The sequence below is a fragment of the Protomyctophum parallelum genome (genome assembly GCF_964188405.1).
Source record: "Protomyctophum parallelum genome assembly, chromosome: 23".
Taxonomy (NCBI): Eukaryota; Metazoa; Chordata; class Actinopteri; order Myctophiformes; family Myctophidae; genus Protomyctophum; species Protomyctophum parallelum.
Window position 1 is genome coordinate 15,246,697 of NC_139715.1, and position 26,370 is coordinate 15,273,066.

General features: G+C 44.3%; 3 protein-coding genes across 5 annotated transcripts in view; all 3 read left to right on the forward strand.

Moving 5' to 3' along the window:
- The first annotated feature begins 4,977 nt into the window (after positions 1-4,977).
- LOC310854236 (guanine nucleotide exchange factor DBS-like) overlaps positions 4,978-26,370 on the forward strand; it is an 84,655-nt gene continuing 63,262 nt past the window's right edge. Inside the window, exon 1 of one of the 3 annotated variants that reach the window (XM_083758800.1) lies at positions 4,978-5,345. In XM_083758800.1, coding sequence (XP_083614926.1) covers positions 5,216-5,345 — 130 coding nt within the window. In that variant the 5' untranslated portion in view covers positions 4,978-5,215. Of the gene's footprint in view, positions 5,346-20,039; positions 20,285-26,370 lie in introns of those variants that run through there. The other 2 variants (XM_083758802.1, XM_083758801.1) reach the window with 2 other exon arrangements.
- Positions 13,402-14,991, forward strand: LOC310854316 (UDP-glucuronosyltransferase 2A3-like; the record flags this gene model as incomplete). The annotated part of the gene is made up of 1 exon (XM_083758913.1): positions 13,402-14,991. One exon carries the CDS (start codon positions 13,402-13,404, stop codon positions 14,989-14,991), a length of 1,590 nt encoding a protein of 529 aa, XP_083615039.1.
- Positions 23,136-25,601, forward strand: LOC310854317 (hypoxia up-regulated protein 1-like; the record flags this gene model as incomplete). Its single annotated transcript, XM_083758914.1, has 1 exon — positions 23,136-25,601. One exon carries the CDS (start codon positions 23,136-23,138, stop codon positions 25,599-25,601), a length of 2,466 nt encoding a protein of 821 aa, XP_083615040.1.

Sequence of the window (26,370 nt, forward strand, 5' to 3'; positions counted from 1 at the left end):
TACACAGCACCTTTAATGGATGTGCTAGATTTAAACAGTTAAACCCGTATATACTTTGTTGACCGGGGTCCCCTCTTTTACAATTTACAATTTAGACATTTAGCAGACGCTGTCCCTTTACACCAAATCTCTTGGGAAAATGTTCGCCTATTTTCGTTGACTGTTCACGGTTCACCTATTATATGCCATGCCCGGAATAGAGAATGTGAGAAACTGCAAATATGAGGTAGAGACTCAAACTGGCCATAAGCCCATAGTGACCCCATCACGTCCTGATTAGGCCTGTGTCTACAGTTTTTGCGTCTACAGTTTTTTTGCATACAGTCACTGAGTCACATTATAGTGCATTAAGGACGGACCACCACAATGTGTTCGTCCTATATAAATCAGTGGTTCCCAAAAGGACCCCCAAATGGACACTAATTAGCCCCGCGGACCCCCATTTGAAAAGGTAATGCCAGGGAGCCCCATAAAAGAAGATTTTTACGGCTTTAGCAGTGATTCTCAACCCGTTTAATTTCAAGGACCTCCAGTTTTTCATGCATTAGTCTACGGCCTCCCATTTAATGGCATTTCTATCTCTGAGACCCCCAATTTATATTGTAAAATCAATGTTAATTTAACTCGGAGTGAGTTACAGATCCATAAGGGTCCATTTGGTTCCAAATGATCTTTATCTGGGGACATCCTGGAACTCCCGAAAGGACCCCTGGGGGTCCCCGGACCGCACTTTGAGAACCACTGGCATAGAATATTCAAGACAGGAGCATGATGCCACTTAAATTTACTCAGGATTTTCTGTATGCAAATTTTGTGGGGGAAGGGGGGTGTAAATTAGAACCTAGAGCAGTGGTTTTCAACCAGTGGTCCGGGACCACCAGTGGTCCTTGAGGGCGTTCCAGGTGGTCCCCAGCTAAATGGAGAGCTGGTAACCCGAATTTGATGGATTGTAATTTTTTTCGCTCTCAAGAGTTAAATTGTTAAACTGCATTACTTAATTAATTTACAGGAAGTCTATTTCGATCGACGCTTGCTTGTTATCTCTCCTAATGTTACCAACATCAATACAGAATGGAATTGTGGACAAAAAAAACGCATCCAACAATAACACAATATTCTTAGAGAGGCTAAATGTCATCAAATGGTGGTCCGTGGCTCAAATGCCGAATAAGATAATGGGCGTTGATATGAAAAGGGTTGAAAACCACTGACCTCTTTAGAGCATCACAATCTTGTTGTTCAACTGGTTGAGCCACCAGGGCACCTGAGCAAATAAGCTTTAAGTTGATTTTGGATTCCAGGAACAATACTGGCACTACATTCACTGCAAAACCTTTTGAGTTTTAGGTTTTAATTTAATTCTGGGAGTGGGGAGCCTCTTACAGAACCTCTATTATATTATATTACATATATTATATTACATCGCTGTTGGGCAGAAACGTAATTTGTCGTTTTATGTTTTTTTTGTTTTGTAAATTAATGTCCAACTTTGTCATACTATAATGTAACACAAAAGTAGCCAAAAGAAATAGACCATATAAGCACACACAACACATTGTGAGCTTGGGTCTTATAGGGCCTATTCATACTCCTATTTTACCGCTGTAGTGCTGAAATGATTTCGGCTCGTCAGAACCGAAGAGACGACTTTAAGACGGTACCCGCCCCCCATGAACGTCAAATGACGTCACATTGTAGGCACAGAGCCGAACCGACTTTTATTCGGCTCTAAAATAGGAGTATGAATCGCGCCTAAGATCGGCTATAGTTTGCCATATTTTAAATAGTGCCTCGATGTAGGGAATTTGACTTCCCCAGAAAGTGCTGGCATCTTACATTATCTATTTAGTGATGGAAGAAATTTAAAGTTAGAGATAGAGCAGACGGCTATAATGTCAATCTGTGTCATCCTTTACCAGTAAAGGTCCCTGCACACAGAGAGTGTTTTCAGATTTTTAGCGGCGTTTCTCCATTGGGTTTTCGAAAAACGCGTCCAGTGTGCATTGTGCAACCACCTTAAGGGCTTGTTTGCTGAATGTACAATCGAATGGTCAACAGCTCCAGCTTGCTAAATGAGTGCTATACCTGCAGGGTCTTAAGGCCAAATGCTTCCTCATAGTACCTACTCCTTATCATCCACATCATTTTTTCTGTGAACTAGTAACTAGAAAATCTGTAATCTCACGGATAAGATTGTCTTCTGTCTTGTTGACAGACGAATCAAATTAATCCAGGTTTCAGCGTGATGTCAACACTAATGCCATGTGATGTTTACTGAGAAATGAGCTCTCCTACTTTAATGACTGGGATAAATGAGCGCTCATTAAGAGTTTCCTGTGTCATTAATTGGTATTGGTACCAGTTCAGAGCAGTCACGATAGTTCTTCCTGGCTGGCTATCCTCCTATTCTATGAGGCTTTGACTCCTGCCCCTTCCATTTGATGGATTAATGAATCTAATTGGAGGGAATTTGATATAATGAAAAGTGCATGACTGCTTTCATTGCCTTTTGAAGTTAAAATAGGGAATGCTTGAGTGGGTGTGTGACGATGACAATAAATACTGGGAGTCCTGCACGGTAATGTGATATTCTGTAGAGAGAGGGAGATTTTGAAGCATACTGAGCCCAGGAAAAGCACTAACATAAACGAAGAAGAAGAAAAAAATAACTTTGTCTCCACCAGGCCGAAGAGAGAGTATGTTTTGCACTCCGTCCGTCCGTGTGTGTGTGTGTGTGTGTGCGCGCGTGCGTGCGTGCATGCGCGTGTGTGTGTGTGTTACAACTCATATGTCTAGGCGTAAGATGAGTAGGCAACATAGGAAGGAGGATCAGGAAACCATGATCAAATGCGAGGTTTTATTATAATAGTGTATATAATAAACCGCAGAATATAGAATATTTACTATAATGGCTCTTAATCAAACAAAAGAAAATACAATAAAGAAACAACGCCTTTCCGAAGGGCGTTCGGAACAAATGGGTTAAACAATATAAGGTAGTTTTCACAGTTGTTAGTCACACGGAGTAGCGGGTCGGAGGAAGACCATAGTGATGTTCCCCCCCGACGAGCTATCAGGCACAGACTGACTAAGTAGGTAACGGTGCGCCCATGTTCACTGGGTGACACGTGACCGGCAACCAATAAGGGAGGCAGGCGTTGATCAGACGCCTGACTAGAGCCGGCCCCTCGTTGATGTCACTGACAAGGTAAACACAGTCAATCCAACCTGGAGTGGAGAAGAACACATATATAATAGACAGCGCTCTCTATTCCAATATATGGTTCATAACAAGTCTACGTAGATGTATTTATAAGTATATATCCTAAGAGATATCACAGATAGGTCTATATATATAATATACCACAACAATACCACCAGTTACCTCATATAAATATATACATACTATTAACCAATAAATATATATATATATATATTTATACTACCACATCATACCACCCATAACACAAAACTAATCATAACAAATAATAAACACACATGTGACTGCAGTCCACGTGACAGTGTGTCCGTCCGTCTGTGTACAGGTAATCCCTGGCGCTGGTGGCCCGGTCGATGCCAAACTGTGCACACACTCCCTGGATGCCAACGACGAACCTCTGCCCCAACTTTTACACAATGGCTTGTTATAGCGCCACCATGAGGCCGATTCTAGCAAAACACATTTATTTCTATTACTCGTACAGATTTTATCCATACATCACGCAAATCGGTATACACTATCGCCGTAGTAATGACATCAACAGACATCTGTCCGCTTTCCCATATTCCATCCCGATTGGCTAAGATTGCCTTCCAAACTTTGCAGGATTGGTCCCTTTTCAACAAAATGCCTCAAAACATTAACACGGCGTGTGATATCCACCCTACATATTTTGTCCAAACATCACAAACGCTATTATCCTGGTGGAGACCTGTGCCCCGAGGGGCACTTCTTCTAGTTGACCCTACTTTTGCCAACACTTGTCTGCCTCTCAAATCCAAATAAAAGACAGAAGCTGTGGTTTTCTGTGCTTTTTGAGTGGTTTCACCACTCCAAGGAACAGCAATGTCCGTGTTCACCCGCCTATGTGACGTTAACCCACCCACCCATGCACCTATGTGACTGTGAGCACCAGTATGACAATTAGTACCAGTTGGGGCGCTGTTGTGCCAGAAACAGAGAGAGATAGTGCTGCACTTTGGCTGCTAATGAGAGAGAGAGAGAGAGAGGGGGGGGGGGGGGGGGTTGCAACACTCAGTTCACACGGGTGTGATTTATTTTTATTAAGAACGGCTAAAGCCTAATGCATGCTACCAACAGAACAGACTGCTGGGCCTGTACAGAACTATACGCTGTGACGTCATGTGTGGGCGGTATATCAGAACTAATGTTCAGCGTTTGATGCGTCCGAGATCTTGTGACTAACTGTGATTAGTCAGACGTTGGTCAGACAGACGGTCCACATTGTTTACGCATCCATTCAGCCCAGCTTCAAGTTAATTCTGCCAGCAGTGAAGCCAGTGAAAATTACAGCTGTAGATTGGAAGAGACCAACTTCCGGGAGGCACAAACCCATCTGAAATCTCTGCCTACTAGTGTCCATTCATAAATACAACCTATTGCTAGAATTGGCAAACCCTCCATTCATTCATATGTCGCTCATTATTACGTTTTCAATACAAGCCGTGTGTGTGTGTGTGTGTGTGTGTGTGTGTGTGTGTGTTGCAGGATTGTAGGTGTTAATTGGGTGGAGAGCTTAGGGGATAACAAAACACTTTTGCTGGCTACACACACACACACACACAGTGTGATCATATAATTAGCTGAAGGATTTATATTGTAACCACGCCCATTACTTCCTCTCTCACACAGCGGATTTGAAGCCAGATAAATGATCTCTCTCTCTCTCTCTCTCTCTCTCTCTCTCTCTCTCTCTCTCTCTCTCTCTCACACACACACACGCACAGGCACACACAGGCTATGTGAGGAGGACAATTAGGCACAGTCACAGACTATCTTGGCTGGAGTGCGCCACATTAGATTAGTCTTCCTGACACGTGCACTGCACACACACACGCAACACACACCGTGTGTATACCGTACGACGTGCACACATGTCATGCAAAAGTATCTCGTTTAAGACACTTTTAGTTTTGACTCGCGATGGAAGAGCTTAAAGACGTATAGGCTGTATGTTGAGACGTACGTAGGAAGATGTCACTTCTGGAGTTAATTGGAGTAAGTCAGGATGCACTGACTGAGCTGTTCCACAGTCTGTCCGTATCCATCAGTCTGTTGACCCGGGTACAAGAACACAGGAGCCATGTGTGGGACCTGCCGACAGGTTAGCTGTGTGTGTGTGCTGTGCTGTGATGGAAGGACAACTTTGCCATGATATTTGGTTAATTAGTTTTGTTTACGGAAATGTGTGTGTGTGTGTGGCTATTGTTTAAACGGTCATAGTTATCCACTGTAAGCCCTGCATGCGCCACTATTTTGGGCATGTCGTTTATAGGCATGACCAGTTGTTACAGTAACCTGTAATGATGATGCAATGAGCTATTTTTATGAGAATGTAACGACGTTCATCTGGTGGTGTATTACATCAGAAATTCATAACATCTGTTAAAGGAGTGAGACATGACAGGATTTCCTACAGACACATTGTTACCCCCCCCCCCCCCCCCCCCCACATTATTTATTGTTACCACCCCCCCCCCCCCTCCACACACACATTATATTTTAGTTAGTCATGATTGATTGAAACCTTTATTTCAGGGCAATCCAATTTAGACCAAGGTCTCTTTATCAATTGCGCCCTGTTTACAGCAATGATTTTACATACATGACAAACACACGGTACAACAAGATTAATACAAAAAAACCCACATACACCAGGAAACAGAATCAGTCTTAAAAAGTCTTAAAACCACATACCGGTATTACAAAAAAGCAGCTGCATACGCTGTTATGATACTGTTCTAAGTATTGGACCCTCGTCTGGTTCTGGTGTGTGACGACCCGGTTGATTATTTCCTTGGACAGACGGGCCGGCCCGGGAGAAGATTAACATGACACGAGACTGGTCACATTAAAACGTTCACAAAGTTTACAGTTTACAGTTTACAAAAATTACAGAATCATATATAGCTCTGGATCCTGGTGTCCTAATGACGTGCCACTGAGACATAACAATAACAATCGGCTAACAGCAAGATGACCTTGCTCTATGAGCTGTCTCCAGTGGCTAACAAGACAGTCAGCCTGTTACTCTCCAGGCAGTACAATACATATCAAGTACATTGCATATTCACATACAAGTACCTTGTACAAGTACACAGCATGTTCATGTTGTATACTACAACATACGCCTTGAGGTATTGGGTTCTCAATGTTTTTGGCTGTGGGGACCCCCGGAAATGCTTTGGCCCTAGACTTCAGAACAGTCCGTAACTGGGGGTCCTTGAAATTAAACGGGTTGAGAATCACTGCTAGAGCTGTACAAATCTTCTCTTATGGGGGTCCCCGGCATATCTTTTCAAATGGGGTTCCGCACTCCGCAGGGCTAATTAATGTCAATTTGGGGGTCCTTGACATGAAAAAGTCTGTCTGTAGCAGAGCAGTGAGTTTCTGTGCAGTCGTCCCCAACTGCAGTCTGTTTGCAGCAGAGCAGTGAGTTTCTGTGCAGACGTCCCCAGCTGCAGTCTGTCTGCAGCAGAGCAGACATCCCCAGCTGCAGTCTGTCTGCAGCAGAGCAGACATCCCCAGCTGCAGTCTGTCTGCAGCAGAGCAGACGTCCCCAGCTGCAGTCTGTCTGCAGCAGAGCAGCTGCCTCAGCGTGAAGCAACGTCATGTCACACATGGGCCAAATGTTCCTTTGAATAACGATAAATATACAAATATGTGTGTGTTGACAGTCATCATTATGACAAAGTAGGCTGTGTGTGTGTGTGTGTGTGTGTGTGTGGGGGGGGGGGTGGATTTTGTCGACTGTGCTGATACTTTCTTTTGTTTTGTTCTTTTAATCATTGATAGTTGACCAACTTGACCTTGGGTCATTGATTTCTCCATATACCTGTACTGACAATAGCTAATGGATAACCTGCACCTGTGCCCAGCCTTCTGAGAGACCTACTCCTTCATATCATATATTATAGTCTGCCATCGTTTTCAGAAGTGAAGCTGTTGCCTAGAAGAATATGGATGTTTAATTTATTCTAGATATTTTGAGGTACTGACGGCACACTTTTTTGGCTGTCATGGGAACTAGTCTTCACTAGTCTAGCCTTATTGTTGCTGTGCAAACCAAGAATGTTGGAGCATCGCTGCAAATCGACTCACCAACAAGAGTCTAATTTGCTTAACTGAATGGTTGGGGGGGACAGACGGAGAGGGTTAGAAATAGACTGTCACCATCATGGTAGATAGAATGATTAGATTAGACCAGCAGGTGTAAATACTCAGCTTGCCATGTCTGCACATCCGTGTTGTTGGTGTGGAGCGGCGAAAATGAAACGGTACCGCAAGGCGAACAAGGTCAACAGAAAAGGTGAGGGGGTGTGTGTGTGTGTGTGTGAGAGAGATGCTCGGGTCGACCTGTTACCCAGGTCGGGTCAAGAAATGTTAACTCTTTGGTCGGGTCAAATAATATACACAAGTTGAACTGTAATTAAATGCCGACCTTTTTGGCAGGGGTGTGTTGGGGTGGTGTTTTGGGGCGGGTTGTTTTTTCCCCCACACACATGCAATAGCGTGCGTACGTGTGTGTTTGTCAGAGAGCGTTATGTGGCATTGGGTATACGTTTTGGATACTGTCTATACTTACCGTATATACACACTTTGTGTGTAAATACAACATGAACAATGTGGACAGCATACTAGCTGATAAAATGTGTGTACACTCTCTCTCTCTCTCTCTCTCTCCCTCTCTCTCTCTCTCTCTCTCTCGCGACCAGGAACAAGGAGTGGTGCGCAATCAATCCACAAACTGTGACAGGTGTTAGACTAGAGGGAGATATGGGGAGAGAGTGAGAGGAGGGTAAGAATGGGGGGGTGAGAGAAAGAAAGGCAGAGACAGTGATGGGAGGGAATCTTCTATTCATAGTACCTGTAGAGATGAAGACGAGAGCAGCGGAGGAGAGGAGTAGAGCGAGGGATGAAGCAGAGGAGAGGACTGTGATGAAGCAGTGTGGAGGAGAGGGATTCATTAGCATCTCGCCAGAAGAGATGGCCAGTTACTATGGCTACATACAATGCTGTCAACAGCTGCACAGTGAGTGGTGTGTGTGTGTGTGTGTGTGTGTGTGTGTGTGTGTGTGTGTGTGTGTGTGTGTGTGTGTGTGTGTGTGTGTGTGTGTGTGTGTGTGTGTGTGTGTGTGTGTGTGTGTGTGTGTGTGTGTGTGTGTGTGTGTGTGTGTGTGTGTGTGTGTTCGTCGACTACCTTTTTTCACTGACGGAAAGTAAATGGAAACTAAATGAAAACTAAGTTATGACGACTACGATTGAATATATTGACAATTTCGTCAACAAATAAAAACTAGACTAAAATGTTTGAAAGGGACTAGTGGACAAGTGATCCAGTAGAAGTCATTTTACACTTGGTTTTCGGCGTGTGTGCGTGTTCGCAACTTCGCACGCGTCTTAAGTAAAGGAATAACCAAATCTTTGGTCTTTTTTTAGTCTAGTTAAAATATAATTTCTGTAAAACTTATTTTATTTCTCTAATATAATCCCCAAAACTGAGACTCTTTTCTCCCATAATCCAAATCTGAGGCTGGAATGTTGTTTTTTTAACCCATAATCCAAAACCGATGTTAATATGTTCTCCCATAATAAGATTGACTATAATAGTGCTTATAATCTAATCATAATCTATGCAGGTTTTTCTCCCAAAACTGTCAAATAATTTTCCTGACCCTCCATATTAAAAATCTAAAACTTGACCATAGCACACTGCTCTAGCATAGAGCACATCATTCCCTTCTCCCTTTTGGCGTGTCTATAAAATTGTCCCAACAACTGCAACATGTGCTTTTTGAGTGGTGCAACCACTCCTATAGACACAGCTATGTGTGTGGCTGTGTCCCTGGGTCCCTGTGTCTGAGCACGAAAATAGCGTTTGTTCACCACCAAGTGTCACTGTTGCACAGCCTAACACAGACACAGACACACACAGGTCAGGGAGGAGGGCTTGTACAGTACAGTACAGTACAGTACAGTACAGTACAGTACAGTACAGTACAGTACAGTACAGTACAGTACAGTACAGTACAGTAAAGCACCACTCACTTCAGACTGGTCTGATGTTTTCTCTCACTATGTTGCTGTTGCCCAGGTGTTCAGTGGACAATGTGGAACTGAAAACGGATGCAGTGGCAGCAAATGGCAAAGTAATATAGCATATCCTTATTTACCAAAGGTGGCACAAGTGTGTGTGTGTGTGTGTGTGTGTGTGTGTGTGGGTGTGTGGGTGTGGGTGTGTGTGTGTGTGTGTGTGTGTGTGTGTGTGTGTGTGTGTGTGTCAGAGAGAGGGAGAGAGAGCATGTGAGCCTAATAAAATAATAAAGTGTGTATAAGCGAGCGTGTACATCCTGTCATCCTGTCAGTGAATAGCTAAATGTAGCTCTTTTCCCTGCAGACATAATCTGTATTTAGAACCTCTATGAAGTTGGCTTTTTAGTGGGAGCTATTCTGTATGTGTATTTAAAGGACTGCGCAGGACTGTCCGTCTGTCTGTTGGATATTCTAAAGATTACTATCGGAAATAGAAGACCTTAAAAAAGTAAAGAGCTGGTGTTTTCAAAGCTTGGAAAACACACAAGAAAGCCTTGTGCTTCTTAATTATAATGATTTTCTGTCGTTGTCATAAAGTCCCAAACAGATGCATTTTTTCATTGCTTGTGGCTCTCATACTTTCTCATGTGTTAGTAATTTCGGGATGGAAGCATTTCATTGCTCTTGGAAATTCCTGGACATTCATGCTTGATTTGCGGAAAATCTTTTCTCTTTCATTTCTCACTCTTAATCAAAACCCATGCTGTTTAAGTATGAGTCAGTCATAATTTACAGTGACTTGCACTATTTACCACAAACTGGTGATGCATTTGAGAGCATTAGGACATCATGTGATTTCACGGTCCGGGGTCGGAGCGGGTCTGACCGCCTCCACTGACCATGTGGACGTCAGCTGTCGGCAGTAGACAGTGTTGGCCTGTGAGAGGCCCTGCTATCTCCTTTACTAATATGTTATCCCATCTTCGCTCGTGCCCACTTCCTCCCAGCAGGGCACAACTTCCTCTTTTGGGACCTTTTTGTGTTCCCTCTTTCCGTTTCTCTCTAACCATCTCTTCTGTCCGAGTCTGTCTGTCGCACTCTATCTTTCTCTCTCTCTCTCTCTCTCTCTCTCTCTGGCACTCTTGTTAGCTATACTGTTTGTTATTTAAAGTGTGCCTTGTGGTGGATGCATTAACGTTGCTTGATATCCTGCACCGTTTTTCTCATCATCAAGCTATCCTCTCTTATCTGATTGGCTCCGTCTTGCATGGACTCCTTCTATCCGGGTTCCTGTACACTCTATACACATACACCATCTGAGTCATATCTCTCCTCCTAGGGTTAGCCTCCCTTCTTCCTTCCTTCTCTCTCTCTCTCTCGTCTCTCTCTCTCTATCTCTCTCTCTCTCTCTCTGTCAACGTACCTCAAATGACTCAACGTACCTCAAATGTCTCTACAGAGCCGAACCGAGTATGAATCGCGCCTTAGTGTTGAGCAAAACCCTCAGCCTTTAACTGATAAGCAGCTTGGAGTTTCCTCCGCTGTCGGTGTGTAAATGTGGCTGTGCATCAGTGTTTATTTTGTTGACTAAAACTATGATGAAAATGTTCGTCGACATCGATGTTTAAAACTAAATGAAAACTAAGCTATAATGACTAAGACTAAATATATTGACAATTTTGTCAACAAATAAAAACTAGACTAACCTGTTGGGGAGTGACTAGTGGACAAGAGATCCAGTAAAAGTCACATCATTTTACACTTGGTTGCATGCTGAAAATATAGCCAAGCTACAAGCTCACATCGTGTTGCACGTTGTGAGCTTGTAGATCGGCTATTGTCGACAACTGTTAAATCAGCCATTATGACGGCATCAAGGCCCGCCAAAACACATTTTATTCAGCTAAATCAACTGTGTTTATCACGATGTTTAGTCGACTAAAAATACTAAAACATTCCAGGTGACAAAAATGTGACTAAAGCTAAATGAAAACCATTCAAAAGACTAAACAAAAATCTAAATTTGCTGTCAAAATCAACACTGGTGTGCATGAGTGCATGGATAGTGAATATTGTAAAGCGCTTACACTTTTACACGCACGCACGCACGCACGCACGCACACACACACGAGACACACACACCCCTCCCTGCAGTGCCACCCAGGCTGTGGTGTACGTGACAGAAGAAGTCTGATAATTGGCACAACATCTGAAATCCAGATGAGAGCAAGAAGGCAAAATAATATGAGAGACAGACAGAGGTAATGCAATGTTCCTAGTCCGAAACTTAATATGAAAATAGATAGATAATAGATCATTTTCATTTCTTTTTTTCTTTTAGGTTTTATGACATCAATTACACCCACACAACCTGAACTTTGAACATTCAGTGGATCTGGTCTGATGTTTTCTGTGTTTCGAAGCCTTTTGAGACGCAACGAAAACAGGCAAAATGCCCTCAATAATGACATCTGCTGGCAAATTTTTATGTCATATATGGGATTTGTGGACTCTTACCTCACAGTCCACAGGCAAATCAGAGCACTTTTTTGAGCCAGAAAACCCCAGACCACATAAAATCTACTGAATGTTAAAAGTTCTGTTTTTTTGGGTGCACTTGAGCTCCGAAAACCTAAGCGTTTTAGCCTGTCTTACTATTGCTGCTATTCTTCCATAATTTCTTTGTTTTCATTAATGTGTTTATTATTAATGCTGCTAAGATGTTTGGGGAACAAGAACAACAGCATTTTACTCGTATGTACTCGTACACAACAACATGTATTCACCATAGAATCTTGAATGAGAGGAGATAAAGGGAGCGAAAACCAAGAGGGGTTACGTTTTTATTTTGTATAACGATAATTTAAATGTAATACAGTAGAGCTCATTGTCCATTGTGATGTTGCTTAGCTGTGGTACTTCCCTTGCATGTGTACATGTGCTCATGTCCAACAGTCAGATGAGGAAACATGACACATGTTTCTTGTTCTGTCATCATAATTTCTGTCTCAATATGTTGTGCTGTTCTTCCCTTCATGCATGCTTCTGTAAGTTGCTCACATCTTTATTGACCCTCTTCCTGTTTATGCCTGCCCACGCTGACCAATAGCGTTTGATCCTGGAAACGGAAGGAGCCAATAGCGTTTGATCTTCTTCACTGACAAAAATGGAGAATAAACAAACAAGTCCCGGCACATTTTAGTCTGGTCCCCAGTCTACTTCACATCCCCTGAAACGCACGCACGCACGCAAGCACGCGGCACGCACGCATGCATGACAAGTGTCTTGTCATCATACATCTGCCCATCAAATCATCACATTCCGTGCTCATACACACAAACACACACAGCTGTGCATAGGAGCGGCTAGCGCTCCTCCTTTTATAATGCAATTTGAAGGTGTCAGTTGTGGGTAGGGTGGCCAGACGTCCGGTTTCATGCCGGACAGTCCGGTTTTAGTCGTCCTCCCACCTCAACCTTTGGCCGGACACATAATTGTCTGTTGTGTCATAACTGTCATTTACGTACATGGAGAGAGAGAGAGAGAGAGAGAGAGAGGTTAAAGACCTTACAATTGTGTTTCGTTTCATTGCCGTCCCATTGAGCTTTGGACCCAGCACACAGATATTATGTTACATGAACTTGAAACTGGTCATTTAGGCTAAGGGCTTGTACAGTACAGTATATACCTTTCTTTTGGCAACAAATGTAGCCTACTGTATATTCCGGTGGCGGATTGTATATGCATTTTGGTGAGTGTTAACAGGTACATTTTCTTTATATTGAAGGTACAGAAATGTGTCATTGATTGTGATTGAATACTTTATTAGTCCAAAAGGGCTCGCAACTCACTTTGTAATGCTCCAGGTTACTTTTATTCACGAACACAGCAGGCAGGACATACAACGTTTCGACCAGCATAGGTCTTTCTCAAGTATATACTTCAGAAATTTGGCCTGGTCCATGGTTTATCCCATTTTATCCAGGAGCACTTCTGACATTTTAACTACTTTGATTTGTCACATCTATAATGTTATTGCAATTAACTATTATGTAAATCAACAATGGCAAAAGAATCTTAAATATTGTTTGTATATTTTTAGGACTGTAGGAGGAATGAATTTGAAGATGCGTCATCCATCAAATGCCATCTTTGCACTGCTGTTGGTCCCACTGGCCTGTGTATCTGGGGACAAGATCCTGGTGGTCCCTTTGGACGGGAGTCACTGGGTGAACATGAGAGTACTCATTGAAGAGTTGCACTTAAAAGGCCATGATATCACCGTGGTCCGGGCATCCAATAGTTGGTACACCAAAGAAATGTCCCCTTTCTACACCTCTGTCACTGTTCCTCACACTGGAGGATTCGATGAGGACTTCTTTGGAGAGCTAATAATTCGAGAGCTGCAAGCGCGAAGGCAAGGCATTCAGAGCTTTTGGTCTCAAATACGTATGAGACTGGAGAGTCTCACACGCTTGTCGCTCTTACACAAGAGCATGGCCGAAATGGCTGCTCAAATATTTGAAGACGAGAAATTAATGCAGTCTTTCCATGATGCCGACTATGACTTAGTTCTGACTGACCCTGCTGTTGGTGTCGGGGCAATGCTTGCTCGCAGACTCCAAGTTCCCCTTGTTTACAATGTCAGGTGGACAGTTCAAGGTGAAGCTCATTTTGTCATTGCCCCCTCGCCTCTGTCATATATTCCATTCTCTGGGACAGAGTTGACCGACAAGATGAGTTTTGGACAAAGGGTCAAGAATTTTATTAGGTATGTTGTTGGAATCTACGTAATACTGCCACAAATCACAGGAGTTCATTACAAACCAGTAGTCGAACATTATTTTGGCCCCGACGTAAATTACGATGCATTTTTCCAGGATGCTGACATCTATCTCATGAGGAACGATTTTATCTTTGAATTTCCCCGTCCTACTATGCCAAATGTGGTCTACATGGGTGGATTTCAATGCAAGTCGTCCGCCAGCCCCCTCCCAAAGGACCTGGAGGAATTTGTGCAGAGCTCCGGCGAGCATGGAGTTGTTATGATGTCCTTGGGCACCTTACTGGGAGAACTACCGGTGGACATAACCGAAGAGATTGCTGCAGCTTTCGCCCAGCTGCCTCAGAAGGTCATTTGGAGGCACACTGGACAAAGGCCAGCCACCTTGGGCAACAACACCCTATTGGTCAACTGGTTGCCACAGAAGGACCTGTTGGCACACCCCAAAACCAGAGTCTTTGTTGCACATGGAGGAACCAACGGGGTTCAAGAGGCCATTTACCATGGAGTTCCAATAGTTGGACTTCCCTTGGTTTTTGATCAACGTGACAACCTCTCTAGAATGAGAGCAAAGGGAGCGGCGACGATGGTGGACATCTGCACGCTGGACAGAGAGGTTTTTGCGGATGCATTGAAATCGGTTCTGCATGACCCCACGTACAGGGAAAGCATGCAGAAGCTCTCGAGGCTGCACAGGGACCAGCCAATGAAAGCACTGGACCGGGCAGTATTCTGGATAGAACATGTTATGAGACATAAAGGAGCCCCTCATCTGAGGACTCATTCCAACAGACTGTCCTGGTTTGCTTACCACTCTGTTGACGTGTTCGCTACTTTGCTGACCGTCGTGTCGGTTGTGACATTTACTTGTATTTCAATTCTGAGATGCTTGTGGGGGAAATTATTTGTGAAGAAACATGTTAAACATCAGTAGTATCAGTAGTTGAGAACCAGCTCTCTTTTACAATGACATTACAAATACATTACAAAACAAGACTTTTACATCAAGTGAAATCAGTTTTAAACCTGATTGTAGACAGTTCCACATGTGGGGGGCATAGTATTGAAAGGCATGCAGTCTTACCCAGTTCAGGTTTATATCAGGAATTTCTAACACAAGGTGGTCTTGACTCTTGAGAACGGGTGTGATGATGGCCAACTTTACTGTGTAATAGGCTGCTAAGATAATTAGGCAATTTCTTGAGTAAGGCTTTATAGATAAAAACAGTGCACTGCTGTTCTCGTTTCATAGCCAACCAACCTCGTAAAGCCTATACAGTGATGAGTGAGAAACCCTTCTCCGCTTATAAACCGGAGGGCAGAGTGGTAGATTGCATCCAGTGGGTTTAAGTGAGGCAGAATGCATGTAAATAACATCGCCATAATCAATAACGGATCAAATTGAGCTATGAATCAACTGCAGTTTTCTAAGTCAAAGCAAGCTTTATTTATATAGAGAAATGCTAACTTTGGTTTTAAGTTTTGTGATGAGTTCTGATATGTGGGTTTTAAAGGATAGTTTGTCTCTATCCATATGCTTAGATACTTATAGCTTGATACTCTTTCAATAAGAGTCTCTCTATACTGTAGTGGTTATGTTATTCCTACTTTGAGTGGCATTACGTTTTCTTGAGAAGACCATGTATTTTGTTTTTCCAGGTTTTAAAGAAAGTTTGAGATTTGTTTTTGGCTTTTCTTCCTTTATTGATAGTAAGTGAAGATAGACAGGAAAGAAGGGGAGAGACATGCAGAAAAAGGTTGTCATGAACGGGACTCGAACATGTGACGCGCTGTCAGGCCAGAGCCTATATGTGGCATGATGCGCCTGGACCGCTAGGCCAGCGGGTGCCCCTGATTGCAGATTTTTAAGGCTAAATTAACTGAGGAACCTTTTTACTAATGATTAAAAACTTGGATTTGTGGCCGTCCGCTATAACTGCTTGTGATCTGTCTGGAAGGTAGTTTTTAAACCAGTTACAGGATTTATGATAAACCAGTAGCCTTCAACTGATTTAGAATGGCCATTTAATGGCATTTCTATCTCTGGGACCCCAATTTATATTGTAAAATCAATGTTACCGGTAATTTAGATATGCCTAATATTAGACGACTGACTTCAAACACGCCACACACATCTGCAAGGACCCCACTTGTGGGTGTGGGGTGTGGGTGGCCGACTTAGAAGAGCAAGGAATCAAATTCGACTCGGAACAGGGCGGGGGTTACTGACACATGTGACCCATGCAGGGAGGAAATTAACTATTATAAACCCTTGGCCATTTCCTGTCCTGGAGTCGGCATCTAGATCTGCACACACACACACACACACACACACACACACACACACACACACACACACACACACACTTGGGACTGATTCAAGTGAAACTGTAACTGTCCATCTAGGCAGAATTAATGCTTTTGGTTCTTAAAAAGACAACCGTGTTTCATTTTGTTGGAAACACAGGGCAGTAAGGGCACAACGAAATTGCTACGTTGCTGCTTGCTAATAATATGCAATTATAAACCCACTTATCTTCAAAGCAGGCAGTATTTATAGTCTCATGGTTTGCATGTTTAACATAAGAGATGCCATTATCTAAAGGTATCCGTCCATCCATCTTCAACCACTTATCCGCAGTTGGGTCGTGGTGGCAACAGCTCCACCAGAGTGTTCCAGACTTCCCTCTCCAGAGCAACATTAGTGACTTCCTCCTGGGGGATCCCAAGACGTTTCAAGTGAGTCGATGTGTTTCTTCCCAGCTGCGCCTTGGTCTGCCCCGGGGTCTCCTCCCAGTGGGACGTGCCTCGAGGACCTCCCTATAGGGAGACGCCCGAGAGGCATCCTAACCAGATGCCCGAGCCACCTAAGCTGGCTCCTTTCCACGCGAAGAAGTCTCTCTCGTGTGCTATCGCTGCTTCTTTCGCCTAACTGAAGGTAGATTTATGAAAAATGATGAATGAATTGACACACCAGCGGCACAGGAGACCATGCAAGGCACCAACCTTCTCACCGGGAGCAGTTAGAAGATGCCACTGCAGTGAAATGCCAAAAGTCCAAATGATGTCTGTTATTTTGAAACGTATACAAATGTATTTTGTAACAGACGAGACTACACTACAGACTACACGACTGGTTTAAAAATGAAGGAAACCGGGTAAAAAGCCACATTTCCATCTATAGGGCCCAAACGTCAATGAACAAATACATTGCGATTAATGATGACATTACAAAAGGCTTCATTCACAAAGTGTTTAAGAGAACATTAGATTATCAGAGGTGAATAAATAAACGTAATACTCAGCTGACATCAGGCCATATCACTTTCTCTTGGAACAAACCCACAAAACATCATACCTACAATCTTGTTAAAAACAACTGGTGCCCGGCTGTGGAGCGCACAGTCGGTAACGATGGAAGTGTCCATGCCCCACCCGGCTGTGCAATACCCGTTGTACCCGTGTTGTAGTACCCGTTCCACCCACTTGTCTGTGTCCCTTTCATGCCCATATATGGAGATTTCTGTATCTATCTCTCGGTGTCCCTTTATTCCTATATATATGGAGTTCTGTGTCAGGCATGTCCAAATATGGAGTGTTGTGATGTCAGAACAGGCCAGCTCCATTATGGAGCCTGGGCAGGGGCCCTGTGTCCACTGCAAACCACTTTTTTGTGGATAAAGGGAAGTTTGCTTTGGTCCAACATGTGTTGCAACGTGCTTATGGTCATGTTTAGGTTTGGGGTAGGGTTAGTGGGAAAACGACCGGATTAAGGTTGATAACCCCTGGCATAGAAAATGATGCACCACCTGCAAGACACCTTTTTATTTTCTGCCATTTGTGATGTGTCGGGCTGCCATACAGTGGAGAAAGACAGGGATTCCAACCCTCGTGTGTTGGGTGCACTAATTGCTTCAGCCTCCAGGGGGTGCTCTTGGTATTTGGTTCTTGACAGAGTGTGATAGTGAGTTTTAGAAATGTGAATTGAGGCTCCTAGTCTAGTGTGTGTGTGTGTGTGTGTGTGTGTGTGTGTGTGTGTGTGTGTGTGTGTGTGTGTGTGTGTGTGTGTGTGTGTGTGTGTGTGTGTGTGTGTGTGTGTGTGTGTGTGTGTGTGTGTGTGTGTGTGTGTGTGTGTGTGTAAAAAAGACGGGCAGAAGCGAAACAATGTACACTGTTGAAGCTTGTTCTCTATTGAAAACTATATATGTTGGCACTGAGTGTGTGTGCGTGTGCGTGCCATTCACTAACCTGGTCATACATGTTCGAGTTCCAACATTAGTTAGGCATACACGCCACGGTGATGTATAATGCACAAATCTGAGGTGTGATTAACCAAAGGGATTCTAGAGCCTTGATTTGTGCCGATTCGAGGTACATCTCATTTTCGTTTGTAAGTCACAAGCACGCTGCCGCGTTCCCGTGGAGATGATTTGCATTGTTCCATTTACGACCATTTGAATTGGAAATGGAGTAATGGACACAGCTAAATGTAATCTATGCTTGTAATGAAGGCTTTCACCTAGAGCAATATAGGAGACAAACAGTGTTGCCAGATATCGGCTGAGGATATCTGGGTTGTAAGGCCAGATATCGGCTGAGGATATCTGGGTTGTAAGTTACAACCCAGATATCCTCAGTGTAAGAATCCGTTGTGTAAGAAGTTTTGGCATCCCGGGTTAAGTTCTAATCTGACACCACTGTGGCGGGTCCTAGCCCAGACGACCAGCACTATAGTTTGAGCTATCTTATGACGCTCATCATTATGGTAAGACTGCGTTCAATTATTAGTGCAACATTGGAGTTTGTATAAAATGGCAAACACGCCAAAGGACCTAATAATTCAGCTCTAAATGCGTCAAACTGAAAATGAATGTTTATCATAAATGCAATTATGCATCCAAGGAAAAGATCGTAAATGTTCTTTTATATATGTGATGACAAATGTTGTCATGATGATGGGCACATACATATTTATACAGGTTTTTTTAAGATATTTTTCTCTGGCTTTTTCTGCCTTTATTGATAGGATGAAAGTAGTCTGACAGGAAATGGGGAGAGAGATGGGGGGGGGGGGGAAGATAGGCGGCAAAGGCTGTCTGGATTGGGAGTCAAACCCGTGGCACGTCGTCAGGCTGGCTCAGCAGCCCAGGTGCCCAGGCGGTTGAGCTAACCGCCCGGGCCTAGTTCAATGTTTGTTTTCAAAATGCCATTGACAATGAAATGTATGTCATAATGTTTGTTTTGTCACCGTTTGTTTTAGATCACCATTACATCACCTAATCGTATATCAACATGAGTTAGACTTTAATATATTAGCGCCCCTCACTTCACACGGGTGGGATTCTTAATTGAGGTTTAGCTATTGGTGTAGATTTTCGTCTTACACAAACATTCCATTCTCATTGACAATGAATGTAGAATTTTACGTCCTAGTGTCTGAGCAAATAGGCACAGTGTCTATTCCACGTCATGATTATGTACGATGATAAGAGCGCCCCTCACTGTATGTGGAAAGATGAGGACCCAACAAGCTCAGTGAATGAATGTCACTCTCTCTTTCCATGTCTGTCTGCTTCTCTCTCTCTCTCTCTCTCTCTCTCTCTCTCTCTCTCTCTCTCTCTCTCGCTCTCGCTCTCGCTCTCTCTCACTCAACCCCCTCCTCTCTGTTTCTCTCGCTCTCACTCAACCCCCTCCTCTCTCTCTCTCTCTCTCTCTCTCTCTCTGTGTCTGGCTCTCTCTCTCTCACACTCACTCTCAACCCCCTCCTCTCTGTTTCTCTCTCTCTCTCTGTCTCTCTCTCTCTCTCTCCCTCCCTCCCTCCCGAGTCCCCACCTGTGTGAAAAGTGAGCAGGGCTTGGAAATCCGACACCAGCTGGGGTGGAGCCATCTGAGTCTCCGCCTCCCTCCATCCCAACTGCTTGTGTGTCTGTCTGAGTCGAGTGAGTGAAGGGGGAGGTGTGTGTGTGTGCGTGCGTACTTCTCTGTGCAGCAAGAGGGAGAGAGGTTGACAGCCCATTGAGCGGCTGAAGTCCTCAGCTGTGGAGGAATGGACTGCCTCAAGTGCTACGGGACTTTATCTGACACTGTGTGTGTGTTTTAGGAGTGTGTGTGTGTGTGTGTGTTTGAGGGCACATACACATGTAGTGGGGAGACCATGGCCCTGAATCGAGTGTCCCAGCTTTGCCACGATATCACCAGGCTATGGCTGCAACTGAAGATGATCACAGGTACTGTGTGTGTGTGTGTGTGTGTGTGTGTGTGTGTGTGTGTGTGTGTGTGTGTGTGTGTGTGTGTGTGTGTCTCATGAGCAGTGATCTGATGACCAGTTGTATGCATGTGTGTGTACTGTGTAGGCTATTCACTTCACTGGTTGTGAGAAAAATGTATTGCTTGTGTGTGCGTGCGTACTCTTGTTTGCAATTTGTGTGGTCCAGGGGCATATCCAGTATCTGTTGCTAGGTACACCAGGCTGTGGAAACTCTGGTATCAATGGTCGCCTGGCCGGTAAAGTGAGAACACAGTGTGTAAAGTAAGTTGTAGCCACAAACCCAAAGCTGGTTCAGTGTCCAAGGCTGTGTTCTTCTGTCTGTGTGGTCTAATAATCGACTCATCCCCCGCGGACAGCATGGACAACTCTATAGACATATACTCTGGATTCTGTCTGCACACACACAGTCAAATCCTCTGTGTTACTCTCTTTGAGAGTGCACAAATGGAACCAAATGGACCCGTATGGGGTCCATTTGGTTCCATTTGTGCACTCTCAAAGAGAGTAACACAAATGGACCCGTATGGGTCCATTTGTACACTTCAAATGAATGACGCTTAAGCTTTTTATTTTACTGTGTTTGCTATTTTTGAGTGGTGCAACCACTCCAAGGAACAGCAATGTCCGTGTCCGCCTATGTGTTCACCTATGTATGTGTTAATGAGCACGAGTATGACTATTAGTACCAGTAGTGCGTGCCAGAAAGAGAGATAGTGCTGATCTCATTCTTCATTTGTTTTGTTTTTGGATTTCTTGTCCCCCCCATGGCAACCATTCAGATGTATAACTTGTAGGCATCAATCTAATTTAGTTTCATATGACTTGCGGGCATCAATCTAATTTAGTTTCATATAACTTGCGGGCATCAATCTAATTTAGTTTCATAAAACTTGCGGGCATCAATCTAATTTAGTCTCTTCTCATCTTCCATGTTGAATCGATGGGACGAGATGTTTCTAATGAGGGCAGCCAGTACTGATGTTCAGTGACATTTGTCTTCCTCCTAAACATCATGTACAGAATGCGTAGTTTTTTACCACATCCTGGAAACCCTGTCCCTCTCTTTGAACGTCCATATCTCGGAAGGACGGTGTCATGGGTGAGTACCCATGCCATGGCATACTATGCTCTTCCCGCTGTGATGAGCGGTTGGACTAAATGCTGCACTTTGGAGTTTAAATGTAAACACTCACTCACTTCCCTCCCTGTCATGTGCTGTTGGCAAAGTGTGTGTATGCACACTGTGTGTGTTACGGATTTTTATAAAATTTTAGTTTTTTTCCAAGCATTTGTATTGGTTTTGGAAGTTACTCTCAGGTTTCGCTCAGCTATCAGATGGGGGTCAGGTGATAATATAAGGGGGTTACGGAAGAGACACACACACACACACACTCACACTCTCCCACGCGTGCACACACACACACACACACACAGGATATATAGTGCCAAGGTGTCCAGTTATACTTTTTTGCCAAGTCAAAGATTTGAATTTAGTCAGCTCCAGGCAATCTGGAAGTTTTGTACTGTGTGCGTGCGTGCATGATTGCGAGTGTTGGAAATAATACTAACAATTAACAGACAACAGATATTGTCTCCGTTTTTCTCCTATACCTGCCTTAACAAAAGCACTGAGAAACAATGTAGGTTTTGTCGAGACAACTATGGTTTAAGATATCTGGTGCTTAATGTTACACAGCCTGGAGACACAGAGATTTTCACAACAGTCAGTGTGGTTTCATATTGACCGTATGAAATTAAGACAACCCTGCGGCCGAACCGAAATGTAACGGCGCCAACGGGAAAAGAACACATTGATGTGTCCTCCTCCCTGAGAAACATGGGTGCTTTCCGTGCAGTAGCAGTGACTGTAACTTCGTACACTTCGCAAACTCAATTTGTGCCAGAAAGTGTCCGTGTTCTGATCAAGTTAAGGTTGGTGAGAGGTGGCCTTCTGTGAACCAGTGTGGTTTTTGGCAGCAAATTCTGATTTTAGTTTTAGTCGTAGTCTCTTGAATAGTTTTCAGTTGGTTTTAGTCACATTTTAGTCACCTGGAATGTTTTAGTTTTAGTCTAGTTTTAGTTGACTAAATGTCATGAGATTTTAGTCAAAAAATATATTTTTTCGGGCCTTGATGCTGTCGTAATGGCTGATTTTACACATGCAATGGCTGATTTTACACATGCAACCAAGTGTAAATTGACTTATACTGGATCTCTTGCACATTTTAGTCTAGTTTTTATTTGTCGATAGAATTGTCAATATATTTAGTCTTAGTTTTAGTCGTCGTAGCTTAGTTTCCATGTAGTTTTCGTCAGTGGAAAAGGGTAGTTGACTAACACTTTTCGTCTTAGTTTTAGTCGACGAAAACAACACTACTGGGAAGGGAACCTTGCCTTGGATGTTTATTATGCTTTCATGGTTTGTCTTGCCTTGTTTTCGAATGGTAATGTTTCATAGTAGATTTAATTTGATTACCGTATTAGTCCAGGAGGGGAAATACAGTTTCCATCTTCACCCAGCTGATGGCTTATGATTTGACACATCCAGATAGGGGATTGTAACTCTTGGTCTGTCTCTCGATATGCCCAAATATGGATATGACTGGTGTCATAGATGGCTGACATCATCACAGGCTGGCCACCAAGTACTAAGGGGTACTGCACGCCCAAAAATGGAGGCTGTGCCCAAATATGGACATGACGCTGGTTCATTATGGACCTGATGGCGCGGCACTGACGATGATGTCATACTGTAAGTCTTTTAAGTCTTGAAAAAGCGCTGCTACAGCAATTCAGTGCATGGTAAGAAGATGGTTGTCATGGGTGCCAGGGTGGTGTGCGTTGTGTTCTTTCTCGTTCTGGCTGCGCTTCCATCTCTTACAGCATTAGTATCGGTCATGTCTGTTGACTTGGGCAGTGAGTGGATGAAAATAGCAATTGTAAAACCTGGTGTGCCAATGGAAATTGCTCTCAACAAGGAGTCGAGGAGGAAAACGCCGACGGCCGTGTGTCTTAAAGAACACGAGCGTCTCTTCGGGGACAGCGCATTGGCAGCGTCTGTGAAGAACCCCAAGTTTGTCTACAGGCACCTTCAGAGCCTACTGGGCAAGAAGCACGACAACCTCCAGGTGGCGCTCTACCAGAAACGGTTCCCCGAGCACCAGCTGCTGGAGGACCAGACTAGAGGCACGGTTTACTTTAAAGACGCAGAATTGCAATACACCCCTGTGGAACTCCTCGGCATGGTCCTGAATTATTCTCGCGGGCTGGCTCAGGACTTTGCGGAGACGACAATCAGAGATGCGGTGGTCACCGTTCCGGCCTATTTCAACCAGGCGGAGCGCAGGGCGGTTCTGCAAGCGGCAGAGATGGTGGGCTTGAAGGTCCTTCAGCTCATCAACGACAACACGGCCGTGGCCTTGAACTACGGGGTCCTCAGGAGGAAGGACATCAACAGCACGGCCATGAATATCATGTTCTACGACATGGGCGCGGGAAGCACCACGGCCACCGTCGTCACCTACCAGACCGTCGACACTAAAGACTCGGGCACTCGACCTCAGATACGGATCAGGGGCGTGGGGTTCGACCGCACGCTGGGGGGCCTCGAGATGGACCTGCGTCTGCGGGACCACCTGGCCAAAGCCTTCAACGACCAGGGAAAGAGCAAAAAGGACGTGAGAGAGAACGCCCGTGCCATGGCCAAGCTCCTCCAAGAAGCCCAGCGGCTCAAGATGGTACTCAGCGCCAACGTCGACTACGTGGCCGAGGTAGAAGGTCTGATGGACGACGTCGACTTCAAAGCCAAGGTGAGCAGGGCTGAATTCGAGACCCTGTGTGCTGACCTTTTTGAGAGGGTGCCCCGGCCCGTGCAGGACGCCCTCGCCTCAGCAGAGATGACCATGGATGAGCTCGATCAGGTGGTCATAGTCGGCGGCTCCACTCGCGTACCCAAGGTTCAGGACGTGCTGCTCAAAGCTGTGGGTAAAGAAGAACTTTCTAAGAACATCAATGCAGATGAGGCAGCAGCCATGGGCGCCGTGTACCAGGCCGCTGTCCTCAGCAAGTCCTTTAAGGTCAAACCCTTCCTGGTCCAAGAGGCTGCCATTTTCCCCATTCAGGTGGAGTATACTCGAGAGACGGAGGAGGAGGACGGCACCACAAGTCTGAAGCACAACAGACACATCCTGTTCCAGAGGATGGCACCATATCCCCAACGGAAGGTCGTCACCTTCAACCACTATAGTGACGACTTTGCCTTCAACATCCACTATGGTGACCTCGGCTTCTTGGGAAATGAGGACTGTGCCGTGTTTGGCTCTCCGAACCTAACCACCGTCAAGCTATCTGGGGTGGGCAGCCGCTTTCAGGAGCACTTGGATGCAGAATCCAAGGTAATCAAGGCCCACTTCAACATGGATGAGAGTGGCATGCTTCTGCTGGACAGGGTTGAGTCTGTCATTGAAACAGTTGTTGAAGAGAATGAGGTGAAACCTACATTTATAAACCTGGGAAACAAAATTTCCCGCTTGTTTGGAGGTGGATCCTCAGAACCCGCTGCTAATGTGACTCAGCAACAGGATGAGGAAGAGGTGCCGCTGGAGTCTGGAAACAAGACCGAAGAGAAGAAGGATGTTGAGAAAAAGGTCAAAACCCCAAAGAAGACCAAGGTAATATCTGAAGACATCGCCGTGGAACTCGTCATCGGGAACATCCCTGACTTGACCGCAGATGAACTCATTTCATCCAAGAGGAAGCTGCAGGAGTTGATGCACAGAGACTTGCAGAAACAGGAAAGGGAGAAGATCCTGAACAGTCTCGAGGCTTTCATCTTCGAGACGCACGACAAGCTGTACGAATATCAGCAGCTGGTCGTGTCGGAATCTGAAGAGAATGAGCAGATCTCGGGTAAGCTGAGCGAGGCCTCTGCCTGGATGGAAGAGGAGGGCTACTCGGCCACCACCAAGGAGTTGAGGGAGAAACTGTCCGAGCTGAAGAGCCTGTGCAAGGCCATATTCCTGAGGCTGGACCAAGAACAGCACCGTCTGCAACAGGACGAGCAAGGCCAGCAACACCACGGCCAAGGAGACAGTCCTTCCTCCCGTGCAGGAGAGCCCAAAGACGGGGATAAAACGGAGGGTGTGCAGGCAGGTGGTGGTATCCCAACCACCGAAGAGACTGCTGCAGAGAATACCGAATCCTCTAATCACTCGGAGCCTACGCAGGAAACGGAGAGTACAGGACCATCAGAGAACCATATGCAGGATGAATTATAACTGCTGGACCAAAAATTAGAAGAAAAAAAATCTATATACTGTTTATTGATTGTGCATGGCACGTTCCCTCGCTTTAGGGTTTCTTTGTTTTTGACTGCCCTATTTGTCTTCCAGTGAGTGAGCATGCTTAGACTGACTGTTTTCAGTGGGTCGTGGACCTGTTTTTTATGATACAGTATATACATACCGGTGTATATATACATTATATATTTACCTTTCCTGAAATTTACTTTCTTTTAAACATTTACGAAATGGTTGCAAAATAATATATATATATTTTTTATAATTCTCAAGAAGAACCTAAAAAAATAGTGAAAATAGCTGGCTTCTTCATCTACATGTTCGTGATTTCGAAAATATGCTCTATTTTAGTATTGACAATACTGCATATCGGCACTATGAACTGTAAAAGATGCTCTATTTTAGTATTGACAATACTGCATGTCGGCACTATGAACTGTAAAAGATGCTCTATTTTAGTATTGACAATACTGCATGTCGGCACTATGAACTGTAAAACGGGCTAAAGATTGAGTTAAAGGCAGAGGTCCATTCTAAAAAATGCCTTCTAAATCAAGTTTTCAGAAATACTTCAAATTTGTATTCAAAAAATGTAAATAAAAATAATATTGCTAGCATGCATCCATGCATGCATGCATGCATGCATGCATGGACATGGCTTAGTTCTCAGTTCAGGTCAGACTGCATTTCCAATCCACTTAAAAGAAAAGAACCTTTCGGTTTTGTAAGAGATGCCTTTTCTTCCTCA